Genomic DNA, 16,577 nt, shown 5'->3' with positions numbered 1-16,577 from the left:
CGTGTTTCTGTGATACAGCATATCTGAGGATTTACAAATCACAATGTTAAAAAGCTTAAAATCTCAACTGTCTGACCTTATTAACCATTACAAATATTTTACTACAGAAATCGTATGCTGTACAAGTTGTATAATCATTTTGCTTAATGTAGTTTTATTTTATCAAACAAACTGGCTGATTCTCAAGACTGTAATTACAATTTTACAATAGATGAGCAAAAAAAATGTGAACACCTCACCAATATCAGTATTACCTTTAAAATACTTAATTGCCTCACAGCAAGAAGGTCCTGGGTTTGATTCTCAAGTAAGCAGTCCAGGTCCTTTCTGTGGGAAGTTTGCATGTTCTCCTCGTGTCTGTGTGGGTTTCCTCCGAGAAGCCCAGTCTTGCAATCAAAGTTCTGATTCATGCGAAAGTGAGTGTAATGGTTGTGGTCAGAGCTCCATACTGAACTCTTAAAACCATGTCTTTATGGACTACTGGTACAGGAAAGAGCCTTCATTAAGCTATTGCTTCAAAATCTAAAGCATACAATGTATCATATACAGAGGAACCTCGATTTAACTGACTGAAGGGGAGCACTGGTCCATAAAATGCGATTGTCCGAAACATATATATGAAAATATACTAAAACACAGGACTAAGGTCCACTAAAGTGCTTAACATGAACATATGATCACCAGTAAAATCAACAATGTAAATAGATTTATAAATATCTCATGTAAAACTTGTAAATAAATATTACAATTGGTGTACTGTACTACTGGAGAGAAATTTTATTTACCTTGTGTGGTGAAGGAGATGTTATTTTTGCCATAATCGTACAGTGGGGACTCAGAGTATTTATTATTCTGAGTCTGAAGCACTGCTGGTGGTTACTGGAACTAAGAACTAGAACTTGCACTGAGAAAAAGGCGAGAACAAAGCGAGCCTCCCGACAAAACAAAGCCTATCACTCATGTAAACAGAGAGACTACTGGTTTTGGATGCTTCATGTGGGAATTTTAAACAATCAGATCAGACATTCGGTTTTCCAAATTGTGTCCATTAAATCCGAAATCTGTTAAATAGAGGTTCATTAAATCGAGGTTCCTCTGTATTATTATTGATAAACACCTGTGAGTGGAAGGTGTTGCTGTATATTTTTGTCAATTTTGTCTAACCTGATGTTGCTTAGGGTTTATCTTAAGTGTAAAAACTGTTCTATTATATTACAGGACCTGGTGAATCGTGCACATTTGACATATATAGTGTATCAACAAGTATTTGTGAGCAGTCTTACTGTCATTACTGCCACCTAGTGTACATACGTTTTTAGAGACGTAGACGTCAGTAGACAGGTCCGCCACTAAAAAAGTGAGGAAGCCACTAGCCAGATCATCTCCCGAGACTCATAAAGCATTTCACAATCTACTCTTCATCCTAAAAGAACTTTCCCTTAGGACCCATGTAGTGGCGTTTGTATTAACCCATGCTCCGGTAATGACTGATGTGTCCTGCTCGCTGGGGCCGCATTAGCCCTGTCTGAGGCGCACACTCATGAGAGGAATGAGCATTAGAGCCTCTGCTGTAACACACTGGGGAATCACTTGGCAGTATAATCAATGAGGATGATGGATTACCTGTTAGCATATGTGCGGTCATGATATTAGTTTTAAATATAAACGGACATGCATTCACATTATCTGTTTGTTTTATATGTGAGGGTAGCATTAGCCACTAGTCATTTCAAAAAGGCTTTGATCTCTGTCTTCTTGTCCACTAGGAGGTAGTCCAGGGTGTTACCATTGTTCAGTCATGGGGTGTTTAAATCCTTGGACACCTGACCATGAGTTTGTTGGACATATCTACTGTTCTGGAACACTAAATATTGGTGACTGTGGATTGTGTGCAAAAAACAAAGTGAGGTCAGGCACAGATGTTGGATCATAAGGCCTGGCTCATCGTTTGACATTTTAATTCATCCCAAGGTGTTCAAGGAAATAAAGGTCAGGGCTCTGTGCAGATCATTTCCTTCACGTCAAACTCATGAAATCAAATTCATTAGCCTTCCCTAAACAGTTGCTGAAAAGTTGAAAGCCGATTGAATCTTTTGATTTGATTTTAGAAATGGATGTGACTGAAACACCTGAACTCAGTATTCAAGAGGGGTGTCCACATGCTTTTGGATATATAGTATAGTTAGAGCCGGCCAGCACAGTGGCACTGTTGGTAGTTTATTTTTTTATTATTTTATTTTATTTATTTACAATTTTTTTAGGTTTTATTTATTTATTTGTTTTTATTAATTTATTATTATTATTTTATTTATTTGTATATTTTATTTATTTATTTATTATGTATTTATTTTTATTTATTTATCTTTTATGTTTTATTTATTTATTTGTTTTTATTAATTTATTTTTATTAATATCTTTTTTTATTTTAGGTTTTATTTATTTATTTTTATTTATTATTATTATTTTATTTATTTGTTTATTTTATTTATTTTTATTTCTTTATTATTTCTTTATTATTTCTTTATTATTAATATATTTTTTTAGGTTTTATTTATTTGTATTTATTTATTTAATTTTATTTATTATTATTTTATTTATTTTTTTATTTTTATTTTTTAGGTTTTATTTATTTATTTGTATTATTTATCTATTTTTATTTATTATTATAATTTTATTTGTTTGTTTATTTTATTTATTTATTTATTATTTCACTTTTTTTTTTTAATTTTTTTTTTTTTTTTGTGACCGCCTAGCATGTGTTGTGTTTTGAACAGCACTGACCTTAGTAACAGCAAACATATGTATGTAACATTAACACACAGCTAACAGTGCAGAAGCTATCATAGCTTAACGTGACTCTCGGGAAAGCTGATTCTCACAATTTTTCAGAACCTCGAGCTGTAACACAAGTTTAAAAGTGAAACAGTGAAGAAAATTCAGATAAACACAGATACATGTGGAGCTTTCAGAGTGGATTTATCTTACTATGTTGCAATATTGTGACCCAATTGCGGATCTTTACAACTGGAAAAGCCCTGTTATGATCAGATGATTAAAAGGAAGTGTTCCACAGCTCTTGGCATGAATGGCAGGAAGACAGGCCTTTCCAGAAATTAGTGGGTCAGACTGCTATTAAATCAGAGTTCCCACATACTCCAGTGCGTGTGCTTATACAGGAGACACATGAATTAGCTTTATCTCCAGCCTGACTGTGAGTTTTTATAGCTAGCATGCTATACTCTCTGGGACCGGAGCCAGTTTCCTGTCATCACTAGATGTATATTTTAGATGTATTTGCTGGATAAGCTCATTTCTGGGTTAAGCAGTGTGCTTTTCAGTTCCTGTTCTTCACTTAGCTTTGAATCATGCTAACGATTAGCATCTCCTCCATCCTCAGATGGTTTACAGAGTGACCAGAGCTGAGATTGTGTTTTAGAAAAGTAATGAAACATCTTCATATCGAATAACTTTATGCATAAATCATCACCTAACAGCCTTTTTATTAGGGACGCATCCTGTTAGCCTGTTAGCACACGCTATATGTGTACTGTGTGGGATCTTAGCTATTATGTTGGTATCATTGGATTACTAAGACTGATCACCCAAATATCTTCTGGCTTTGACTGTGTTAGAACAGATGAGCTACAGTCAATAGTTGTATACCCACAAGGTGACTAACTGTACCTGAAAACAACTTATTACATCCTTCTGATTATACAATATATAGCAGATAGCAGATTAGCGGGCGGCACTGTGGTTAAGTGGGTAGCACTGTCGCCTCACAGCAAGAAGGTCCTGGGTTCGATCCTCAGGTGGGGCGGTACGGGTCCTTTCTGTGTGGGGTTTGCATGTTCTCCCAGTGTCTGTGTGGGTTTACTCCAGGTGCTCTGGTTTCCTCCCACAGTCCAAAAACATGCAGAATCAATAGTTTTGATTATTACAAAGCTGTGGGTACAAGAAGAATGAAGTAGACACTCAAATAAATTCGGACGATAATCTAACCATCGCACATCATCTGACTTTAAATGGAACTAAAAGAACTGAAGCAAATGCAGAGCTTCAAATTCAGAATCCCGCTGACACTAATCTGTCCATTTAATTGCAGTGTCTCTTTGTGCCAAGGACACAGCAGTAAAGGACAGGGCCGGGCGCTCGGCTTCCTCATTATGCCCATCACAGCATGGCCTAATTGAATATCGGAACTGGCCTTGCATACAGAAGTGTGAAAAATGACTTCCTTGGCATTTGGTGGCATTTTGTAAATGCGGTGGGGGTGGTGCTTGTTTATGAGTGTTGAAATGTTGAAAGCATATTTTTTCTTCTTCATTTTTTATTTTCTTTATTCCTTGTTACACTGTCTGTGTGATGTGTACAGTTAAAACTGACCTCTGACCCCCACTGCTGAGTGGTGGAGGAACACGTTGTGCCTGGTGTGACTTGAGTGTGTGAGTCTGTGAGAATCCGTCGCTGGTTGGTGAAGAGAAGCATCCGGCAAATACACATGTTGTACATGATACACGTGCTAGTCTGTGGCCCTGCTCGCACAGCGTGAAACTGTTATTTATAACCTAATAAAGTAAGATAATGTAAAATAAGATTAAAAAAAGATGTAAAAAAAAAAAAGTTAAGATAAAATAAGATTAAAAAAAAAGTTACGATAAAATAAGATAAAAAAAGTTAAGATAAAATAAGATAAAAAAAAAGTTAAGATAAAATAAGATAAAAAAAAGTTAGGATAAAATAAGATAAAAAAAAGTTAAGATAAAAAAGATAAAACAAAATAAGATAAAATAAAATAAGAGAAAATAGGATAAAATTAGATAAAATAAGTTAAGATAAAATAAAATAAGAGAAAATAAGAAAGAAAAAAAAACAAGATATAAGGTAAAATAAGATAAAATAAGATAAAATAAGATAAAATAAGATAAAATAAGACAACATAAAATACAATTACATAAAATATGATAAGATAAAACTTAGATAAAATAAGGTTAGTACAAGTAAAATAAGGTTAGTACAAGAGAAGGGTGGTAAAGAACAGAAAGGAAAAGACTATGTGAAAAACCTTAAAAATAAAAAAAATAACACTTAAGAGCTGCTAGACAGAATTGCACTTAGTGTGTAGTTATTTACACTTACACTATTTACACTAACACTCTTTAGTTATTTGCACTAAATGTTTCCTTTTAAAACAAGTAATGATGGATCATACACATGCCGTTATTTTTGGACAGTGTTGAGGTGTCGTGAAATGCAATTGTCCTTTTCTGAGTTGCTTTTTCACTGCATATTTATCAGGCTGAATGATATCAGATGATTAGATTGGTCCCCCTGGTTGCCCAATAAAACTACTGAAAATCTCATGGAGGAAGATGATCACCACTGAGAACGCTTACAAGATGGCCAGAACTAAAGGAGCTCCACACGACAACATTAAAGTCTTGTGGAAAGACGAGGGAGACCAAGAATCAGCTGAATTGACCACATCACAGTGAATGAATGAATAAATAAATAAATAAATAAATAAATAAATAAATAAATAAATAAATAAATAAATAAATAAATAAATAAATAAATAAAAAGTGAATAAGTGAATAAATAAATTCGCTGAATAAATAAATAAATAAATAAGTGAATAAATAAGTGAATAAATAAATGAATGAATAAACGATTAAACAAATAAAAAAATGACTAAATAAATGAATAAATTAATTCACAGAGATCTTTTTTATTTATTTATATATTTATTTGCTAGTTTCTAATGTTTAATGTGAATAAGGCTTTCATTTTTTTGTCTGTATGATTTTATACACATTTTTATGCTTTATTACGTTCATACTAAAGTGTCTGGTGGCCACTTTGAGGTTTCTCCCCATGGGTTCTTCCAAATATACATATAAGGTGAAAACCTTCTTACAGGATTAACGCTCACTGCTATGGTGTGAAGTGATTAATTCAGTCCTGTGATCTTTAAATGAAACAACTTTTTAACATAGTGCTTTTTTCATGCTTCTCCATCATGCGAGCACTATAATTAATTAGCAAATTAGTATTAATAAGCACGTGTCCATTAGCTAAGGGTAGTCTCTCCTATGCCAGTTCCAGTACAAGTGGGCACACACACATCTGCTGCCAGGCGCCCTGCTGTTAATTAAAAGCGCTGAATGTCTGTGAAAGCTCTGAACATTAAACTTTGTGATGGTTTTAAAGTCATAATGCTGCCAGAGGAGGGCAGGAGCTGTTCCTAATAACATGAATGAGAGGGAAGAGGACTGGAACGGGGCTTCACACGGAGAAAAGGATGTGCCAAATAATACAGATGTCATGATTTCAGAAAAAAAAACACACACACACAAACACAAAGACACAAAAATGAATAGAATGAGCATGACCATCAACAGTGATGAGACACACATATGTTTTGACTAACGTTTTGCTGTCAAACCAATAAAAATGTATTAAAAATAATTCTTTAAACGACTGCCATGGATCCATGATCAAACATTTTAACTTTATATCTTCATACCCTGTATGTTCTACTCCATCATTAACTACCATCCCAGTTGAATCCACACACTAATTCTCTCTCTCTCTGTGTTTCCCCGCTCTATCAACAGGGAGACTGGTGAAGAAAACTGGGACTCCGAGGGATGCAAAACACTCCCATCTACGACATTCCAAACCAAATGTCTCTGCAGCAAGATCTCCACCTTTGCAGTGTTAGCACAGAAAGCTAAAGAGTCGGTAAGTGCAAAATCTACCTGCATCTAACACTGTAATACAAGCTGGTTATAAATTGGATTACATATATATACAGTATATATATATATGTATATACTGTATATATACTGATCAGCCATAACATTAAAACCTCCTCCTTGTTTCTACACTCACTGTCTATTTCATCAGCTCCACTTACCATATAGAAGCACTTTGTAGTACTACAATTACTGACTGTAGCCCATCCGTTTTTCTACATACCTTTTAACCTGCTTTCACCCTGTTCTTCAAGCACCCTGTGCTAGTCAGGACCCCCACAGGACCACCACAGAGCAGGTATTATTTGGGTGGTGGATCATTCTCAGCACTGCAGTGACACTGACATGGTGGTGGTGTGTTAGTGTGTGTTGTGCTGGTATGAGTGGATCAGACACAGCAGCACTGCTAGAGTTTTTAAACATCTCACTGTCACTGCTGGACTGAGAATAGTCCACCAACTAAAAATATCCAGCCAACAGCGCCCCGTGGGCAGCGTCCTGTGACCAACTCAAACGGCAGCAATAGATGAGTGATCGTCTCTGACTTTACATCTACAAGGTGGACCAACTAGGTAGGAGTGTCTAATAGAGTGGACAGTGAGTAGACACGGTATTTAAAAACTCCAGCAGCGCTGCTGTGTCTGATCCACTTATACCAGCACAACACACACTAACACACCACTAGTGTCACTGCAGTGCTGAGAATGATCCACCACCTAAATAATACCTGCAGGTCCTGTGGGGGTCCTGACCATTAAAGACCAGGGTGAAAGCATGCTAACAAAGCATGCAGAGAAACAGATGGACTACAGGCAGTAATTGTAGAACTACAAAGTGCTTCTATATGGTAAGTGGAGCTGATAAAATGGACAGTGAGTGTAGAAACAAGGAGGTAGTTTTAATGTTATGGCTGATTGGTGTATATACATATATATATATATATACTGTATATATACAGTATATATATTTAACTTGGTGACTGCGCAGGTATGTGATTTGTACTATTGCATATGTGTTTTTTGATTATTTCTGAATAGATGAGTCGTGTCAGCTTCTCTGTAATGAATATGTTTTTATGCGACACTCGTTTTCATGCCGGTTGTGATATTAATCTTAGTGCACTAAAATGATTAGCAGGCTCTGAAAAAGCAGTTTGCCCTTTAGCCACACTGATTAATGCCTATACTTTTTACTGTATTGACCGTCTCCTGTCTGATGGAGAACCCAGCGTATGAACCGTCTGTCTCCGGGGCCACAGTCACCGGTGGACGGAGGGCTGACCCACTTTAGTTTAGCACGCTTTTTCAATCTCATCCTGAAAGCACCCACCTATTAGAGTGATTGATATGCAAGGCGGGTGAACGGGATGCTGGGAGATGGGAAATGACCCTGAAGAGAGAGCAATACTGGGGTCTGTCATTGTCACTCTGGTGCTGGACCTCATACCGACAGCTTAATGTCAGTGCTGCCACCGGGTCACATTCTAATCTAACTGCAAAGTAAGGTTATTAATTTGGAAGTGAAGAAAGTTCTTTAATGTCTTTTATTGCTGTAGCACCGTCTTCTAATTCCTCATTACTGATAAGGTTCGACTACAGCCGGTGACGTCTCTGTGCCCATATACATAAGTAGGCTAGTTTGACTGCACAAATTAGACTGAGCCATGGGGATTTGTACCGATCTCAGAAAGTGAATCGTTGATTTGTACAAGTCAGGAATCCCGTTTGGAGCCTGATCTAGTGGATTGGTGCATGAGGCCAGTCTTGCGCATGGAGAGTCACACACTGATCTCCGCATTCCTCAACTTCTGTACAGGCACCTCGGGCTACTAACCTGGGTTTTTTTAGTCCGGTCTTTTCTCACACAGCAGACTAGTGGCCAATTGTGCCTGCTTGGGGTGCCCAGTCGACTGGTAGGAGAAATGAGTTTCAAACTCGGGCAGTTAAAAATACCAGCACCGGTGTGCTAGCAGAATAGCCGGCATAGCCAGTATAGACCGGCAGATAGCACTGCTGAGATTCGAACCCAGATTGCCAGGGTGGGGGGGTTGGCTTGACATAACATACTGCCTGGGCTCTTGACTGGATGTAGCCTACAGATTTTATTTTTTTTTAAACATTGACCATTCAGCAGGTCACATGACTGCCTGGATTCACACACACTCACACACACAGATATATGTTGAGCTGACCTAAAGCTAGAGGCTAAGTTTCACCAGTCGATACTCATCAATTATTCCCCTCCTCTATAATGCCGGCATAAAGTTCCTCTGGCGGCTGCCGAAATGGCCGGTGACATTTGGAGACGGACGATAAACAGCACCATTAGCGCCTAGTCATTTTCCTTCCATTAGCCGCTCCGCGTTCAGGTCAGCGCATTGCCAACAGTAATGTTCTCTGGAAGCCAGCAAGCCACTTCACTCAACTGGAAAGACCTTTATATCGTAGCACTGCGAGCAAAGTTTCACAGAGACATCGCGGCGGGTGCCAGCGTGATGCCGAAGAGAGCGCGAGAGCACTTTTACAATTCCGATCTCTCCTTTTTTTAGCTCAGTCAGAGCGCCAGAATCTGTAATGGACTGTGATTATTTTTAAAACGTGTCAATTCAGGCAGGTCGTGTCACTCATTTAAATTGCAGACATTAGAAACAGAGTGTTTTAACGTCTCCAGATTAAAATGAAATGAAGGGAAAAATGTTGACGATAGTGAACTGACACACACTATATTGGCAAAAGTATTTTGACACCTGACTATGGGTCTGTTTGAAAACCTAGAAAGCTACCTTGCTGCCTACTCACTCACTCACTCACTCACTTTCTTAACCGCCAATTATGGTCGCAGGGGGGGCTATCCCAGCTTTTCAATGGGCGCAAGGCACACAGTAACACATACACACACACATACACACACCCATTCACCTATAGGGCAACTCAGTGTCTCCAATTAACCTGGCTGCATGTTTTTGGACTGTGGGAGGAAACCCTTGCAGACTCGTGGAGAACATGCAAACTCCGCACAGGAAGGACCCGGACCACCCCGCCTGGGGATCGAACCCAGGACCCTCTTGCTGTGAGGCGACAGTGCTACCCACGAGCCACCGTGCCGCCCTTGCTGCCTACTGCTAACACAGTTAGCCTCAGGCCATTCAAACCAACAGGCTGAGGCGGCACAACCTGCTAGCATGCCAGCTAACATCTCCCTCTGAAAGGAACTCTGTTGGTTGCTCCGCATTCGTCCGGAATATTTGTCATTTTTTGTGAAAAAAGTTGTGCCGCACTGAATGCTGGGATTGCCTTCACTGCTACAGAAGCATCAGACGCTCCCTCATTATTCAGTCATCAGAGCGCTGCTGCCTTGCACACCAGTAGCGGTGTAGTCTCCATGACAACGCTGTCCACGGAGTGGGATGGGAAACGCGGAGTGGACTTAGCAAATCTCCGTTCTCTTCCTCGTTCCTCACAGCCAACTACACAACAATACCACTTGAAAATGGCATTGCTTAATGTTCGTTCACTCAACACAAAAAGTACTGTACTCAGTGAATTTATATCTGACAGTGAACTAGACTTTTTCTGTCTCACTGAAACTTGGCATAAACCCTTGGATTATTTTACGTTAAATCAGACCACGCCAATGGGATACTCGTATATTGATGAACCTCGTATGGAAGGGCGAGGTGGTGGTGTTGCTGCAGTCTATAGGGATGATATTAAAATAACCACTTTGTCTTTTCCTGCTGCTCTTTCTTTTGAACACCTGGCTTTCAAGTTGTCAGGGCCTACTCCTCTGGTCACTGCTGTAGTTTATCGTCCGCCAAAGCCAAACGCTTCCTTTCTCTCTGATTTTTCAGATTTTTTAACCCAGCTTAGTGCCCTCTCATCCTCTGTACTGCTTATGGGTGATTTTAACATCCATATTGATGACAACAACTGTAAATTTGCCAGGGAATTTTTGGAATTGTTACAGTGTTTTAATTTCACACAACATATACATTTTCCAACTCATAAAAAAGGTCATACTCTTGACCTTGTCTGCTCTACTGGTGTCCTAGTTCATCAGCCGTCCAGCCATGACCTTACTGTCTCTGATCATTTGACAATCATCATGGACATTGAGGTCACTAGGCCCATCACTAGAGCTAAACGTAAAATATCCTTCAGGAATCTTCAATATATCTCTCCCTCTGCTTTCTCAGATTCTCTTGTTAAAAAGATGTCTGTCTGTCCTGTACTGTCTAGTAATTCATCTGACCTTGTCGATTACTATAATGACATACTCGCCTCATGTCTTGATGAGCTGGCTCCTTTGAGAACCAAATTTGTTTCATTTAGTCATTCCGCACCATGGTACACAATTGAGCTTCACCAAATGAAATCCCGTAAACGCCAGCTTGAAAGACTTTATAAGAAAACCGGTCTAACAGTACATTATCAGATTTATTCTGATTATCTTCAACATTACAAAGACGCTCTTACGGCAGCCCGATCCACTTACTATTCCGAACTCATACATGCTGGATCAACAAATCCTAAGACTCTCTTTTCCACAATAAATAAACTTCTCAAACCAGTTGACAATACTACCAATTCCTTTACAGTTGACAAGTGTAACTCTTACCTCTCATTTTTTCAAACAAAAGTTGAGAATATCCACAATTTTCTGACAGTTTCCCCTGTCATCTCTGTTTCTCCGCCTATCTCATCTCAATTTATTACCCAGCCTCTGTCTCAGTTCTCACCTGTGTCTCTTTTGGACCTATCTGAGATCTTAACAGGGATGCGAAGCTCCACTTGTGTTTTGGATCCTGCTCCATCAAAACTTGTTAAGGGTTGTTTTCCAGTTATCTCATCACTTATCACAGAGATAATCAATTCCTCTCTTAGTTCTGGCTCAGTCCCTCAATCACTCAAATTGGCTGCTGTTACTCCCATACTTAAAAAACCTGGACTTGACTCTAACATTATGAGTAACTTTCGGCCCATTTCCAATCTTCCATTTCTGTCGAAAATACTGGAACGTGTTGTTGCCTCACAGCTCAAAGATCACCTAAATTCCAATAATCTATTTGAATCATTTCAGTCTGGTTTCCGCCCCCAGCACAGCACTGAGTCAGCCCTCCTCAAAGTCACAAATGACCTTCTTCTTTCCTCAGACTCTGGACAAATTAATATTCTCGTCCTCCTTGATCTTACTGCAGCTTTTGACACCATTAATCACTCCATTCTTCTGTCCCGCCTTGAATCCTCTGTCAACATCACTGGTACTGCCCTTTTGTGGTTAAGGTCATATCTCATAAACAGACAACAGTTTGTTAATATCAACAATTGTAGTTCTGCCATTGCTCCACTGTCCCAAGGCGTTCCCCAAGGCTCAGTGTTAGGTCCCCTTTTGTTTATTCTTTATATGCTCCCCCTTGGTGACATCATACGTCGGCATGGTTTACATTTCCACTGCTATGCTGATGATATTCAGCTTTACATCTCCTCCAAATCCATTAATACTGAACTTCACTCCACTCTGACAAATTGCATCACTGAAATGAAATTGTGGATGAAAGCTAATTTCCTCAAATTAAACTGTGAAAAATCAGATATGATCATCGTAGGTCCTACAACCCTGGCAAAAACCACAAAAAATTTTCAAATTACCATTGATAATGACACTTTGTCTCCGTCTTCTAACATCCGAAATCTTGGTGTAATTTTTGATAGCAACCTCTCTTTTGACCGCCATGTAAATCACATCACCAAAACTGCTTTCTTTCATCTAAAAAACATAGCACGTCTACGTCCATCACTCTCCTTTTCTGCCGCCGAAACCTTGATTCATGCTTTTATTACATCCAGAATTGATTATTGCAATAGCATCCTTTATGGTACATCTAACAAAATCCTAAAAAAACTTCAGTATATCCAGAATTCAGCTGCTCGCCTCCTTACTCATACTCGCTCCCGTGATCATATTACACCTGTTCTACAAAAACTTCATTGGCTTCCCGTTGCTCAACGCATTCAATTCAAAATTCTTCTATTCACTCACAAAGCTCTCCATAATCAGGCCCCATCCTACCTCACCGACCTGCTCCATCAGCACATTCCCTCCCGTAGCCTTCGCTCTTCTGAGGCTAACCTACTGTCCATACCCTCTAGGACCAAGCACCGGACCTGGGGTGACAGGGCCTTTTCCATAGCTGCTCCATCTTTATGGAATGCTCTCCCCAAACACCTACGAGATTGTCCTGACCTGTCCAAATTCAAGTCACTTCTCAAAACTCATCTATTCAGAGTGGCATTTAACTTGTAACAACACAAAATAAATGCTTTTATTTTTGCTATTCTTTTTAATAGTTTTTATACTTAGATCACGACAGAAATGTGAAGTCCTAGATCCTAAAACTTGTAAAGTTTTCAGTTTCCTGATTGCATGTAAATCTGTCCTGTTTCTGTCTAATTTTAAGAAATTGTTCTATATTTGTTGTTCTCTCTCATAATTTAGCTAATTTTTAATGAACTGTCTTATGCTGCTCTCTTTGTTTTTATCTTAATTATTCTTGGTGTTGATGTACTATTTTGATTTTGTACTATGATTTGTATGGTGTATGTACGTATTTGTTTTGATTATTTGTCTTATGTAAAGCGTCTTTGAGTATCTTGAAAAGCGCTATATAAATAAAATGTATTATTATTATTATTATCACTCAGAATTAAGGCACCTCAGTAGGCAGCATTTTAAGGAATCTAAGAATCTTAGACATGCCTTATTCTCAGGAGCACAGGATGACGTAAAATGAGTCTATATGTAGAGAGATCACTAGGTTTTCGGACAGACCCCGTGAGTTTTTTTGGATATACCATTCTTATACATTTATTTTGAATTGCTTGTTTTTTCTTGGTTGCTTTAATATCATCCTCTACTTTGGGAAGCTCTTTTACAATGCTTTGGAGTGTGTCTGTGGGAATTTGTGCCTATTTAGTCAGTAGTGTCAGAAAGGTAAGGCCTGGCTTGCAATCCAAGATTAATCCATCCCTAAAGTGTTCAGCTGGATTGAGATCAGGGCTTTGTGTAGGCATCTGGAGCTCCTTTACACACAATTAGTCAAACCATGTACATAATTGTATATAAACACTAATAAACACCTGTGGTATGAACTGGGACCTCAATTATGCATGCTATTTTGACCAAATGTGCACAAATTCCTACAGACACTGTTCAAAATCCAGTTTAAAGCCTTCCCAGATAAAGAGAAGTCAAGGTCAACTCCATATTAATGCTAATGGTTTTGAAATAAGCCCCCCCCCCCCCCCCCCCATTCCTCTGCCCCAGCTCAGAGGTGCACCAAAAATCTGCCAACTATGACTGTGTGTTGGTATAAGAACTGACAGCAGGAAAGATCACTTTGACCCCGACGCTGGCCGAGTGCACTGGATTAAGCTCTATGTTTAATAGAACAGAGGCAGGAGGGCAGGATTAAACCGCCCCCGCCTAACGGTTTACTGTAGTCAGCTAATGGTTTATTTCCTGCATGGCCCGGCTAGTCTCCTGCTATTCTACCAGTGGTATAAATGCTGTATTTGAACAAGCTAGTTTCTGTTTATTCCACACTGATCTGAGGGCTGACATGTTGGACCATGCTAGTGACACGGCTTTAGTTAATTAGCTTCATCAGCCACTCATCAGTCATTGAAGGCAGAGCATGGCAGACCATTTATCATGTAGTCCTATCTGGCCAAAAGTATGTGGACACCTACCAGTCGTGTAATGTTCCAGCAAGTCCATACAGTTGTGGTTTGATGACATTGTGAAATCTTGTGAAAACTCTTCACAAAAGAGTAAAGGCTGTTAACGCTGTAAAAAAGGTGCAACTTTATATGAATGTCTATGGTTTTAAAATAGAAACAGTCAAACACTGTTTTGACTTAATGGATAAAAATTCCCACAGACACACTCCAAAATCTTGTAAAAAGTCTTCTCAAAAGAGTAAAGACTGTTAATGCTGCAAAAGTGGTCCAATAGTATAAGAATGTCTGTGGTTTTAAAATAGAAACTGTTTTAACTGAATGGACCCAAATTCCCACAGAAACACTCTAAAATCTTGGTAAAAGCCTTCTCAAAGGAGTAAAGGCTGTTAACGCTGCAAAAAAGGTCCAAATTTATATGAATGTTTATGGTTTTAAATTAGAAACAGTCAAACATTATTTTGACCAAATGGACACAAATTCCCACAGACACACTCCACAATCTTCCTTCACCAGTGCCTTATTTTAGAGATTCTGTTTTGACAAAATAGGCACAAATTTCCACAGATGCACTCCAAAATACTGTTGAAAGCCTTGGAAGGAGACTAATGGCTCTTATAGTCACAAAAGGGGACAACTCTATAACAACGGATATGAAATGTGGAATCATGTTAGTGGTCAGTTGTCCAAATACTTTTGACCACATGCTGTAGCTTTGAGTGTTTTTGGCACACACGCGCAGGCAGCGTGTAGCGATGAATTTGTAACGTATCAGCTCCATTATAGCAGAACAGGGGCGCGCACACGTGTTTGTGTCCTGCATCAGAGGGCCGACCTGACTCGCATGCTAAACGGCTCTGAAGGACGAAACCGGCGTGTATCCAGGCGTGTATCCAGGCGTGTATCCAGGCGTGTATCCAGGGATCTGCGCCGCCGACTAATCAGCCTCGGGCTTGTTGATAGATCTCTCTGTCTTCAGCGCCGAATATATAAAGACACGCGAGCGTACACGTAGCGCACGCCGAGACGCTAGTGCCACATAGCAGCCACGTGTCATCTCGTTTTATATCCCGCTGTCATCCAGATTGCTCGGCTCTGGGCTAGACGGTCTAGACAGATGACGGGATGATTAAAATGAGAGACGTTCGACGCGGAACGTGGACCGTGCGGTGTAAATCGGCTAACGATTCGCTACATGCTATTAAACACATCAGTGAGCAGTTTATTAGGTACACCCATCTGCTGCATATGTTTATTGGTCATTTTATAAGTTACACTTAACATACAGAAGAACTTTGAGGGTATACAATTACTGACTGTAGCAATTTGTCACCCCCGAACCCAATTTATTAATGAAAAGTACAGGAAAGATGGGACCAAAGACACCAGATAAAAAAACAAATATATATACATTTTTATTTATTAATTTATTTATTTTTATATATATATATATATATATATATATACAGTGTATCACAAAAGTGAGTACACCCCTCACATTTCTGCAAATACTTTATTATATCTTTTCATGGGACAACACTATAGAACTAAAACTTGGATATAAGTTAGAGTAGTCAGTGTACAACTTGTATAGCAGTGTAGATTTACTGTCTTCTAAAAATAACTCAACACACAGCCATTAATGTCTAAATGGCTGGCAACATAAGTGAGTACACCCCACAGTGAACATGTCCAAATTGTGCCCAAAGTGTCAATATTTTGTGTGACCACCATTATTATCCAGCACTGCCTTAACCCTCCTGGGCATGGAATTCACCAGAGCTGCACAGGTTGCTACTGGAATCCTCTTCCACTCCTCCATGATGACATCACGGAGTTGGTGGATGTTAGACACCTTGAACTGCTCCACCTTCCACTTGAGGATGCGCCACAGGTGCTCAATTGGGTTTAGTCCATCACCTTTACCTTCAGCTTCCTCAGCAAGGCAGTTGTCATCTTGGAGGTTGTGTTTGGGGTCGTTATCCTGTTGGAAAACTGCCATGAGGCCCAGTTTTCGAAGGGAGGGGATCATGCTCTGTTTCAGAATGTCACAGTACATGTTGGAATTCATGTTTCCCTCAAT

General features: G+C 39.1%; 1 protein-coding gene across 1 annotated transcript in view; it reads left to right on the top strand.

Annotated features, from left to right (window-relative positions):
• Window positions 1–16,577, top strand: part of adgrb2 (adhesion G protein-coupled receptor B2) — a 327,164-nt gene that overhangs the window by 239,168 nt on the left and 71,419 nt on the right. The window contains exon 16 of the mRNA XM_063010315.1: window positions 6,618–6,744. Within this exon, the coding sequence (XP_062866385.1) occupies window positions 6,618–6,744 (127 nt within the window). The remainder of the gene's footprint in view (window positions 1–6,617; window positions 6,745–16,577) is intronic.

This window comes from Trichomycterus rosablanca, chromosome 2 (assembly GCF_030014385.1).
Source record: "Trichomycterus rosablanca isolate fTriRos1 chromosome 2, fTriRos1.hap1, whole genome shotgun sequence".
Lineage (NCBI taxonomy): Eukaryota > Metazoa > Chordata > Actinopteri > Siluriformes > Trichomycteridae > Trichomycterus > Trichomycterus rosablanca.
Note: the sequence above shows the minus strand (reverse complement) of the source record. Positions and strands in the feature narration are given on the sequence as shown.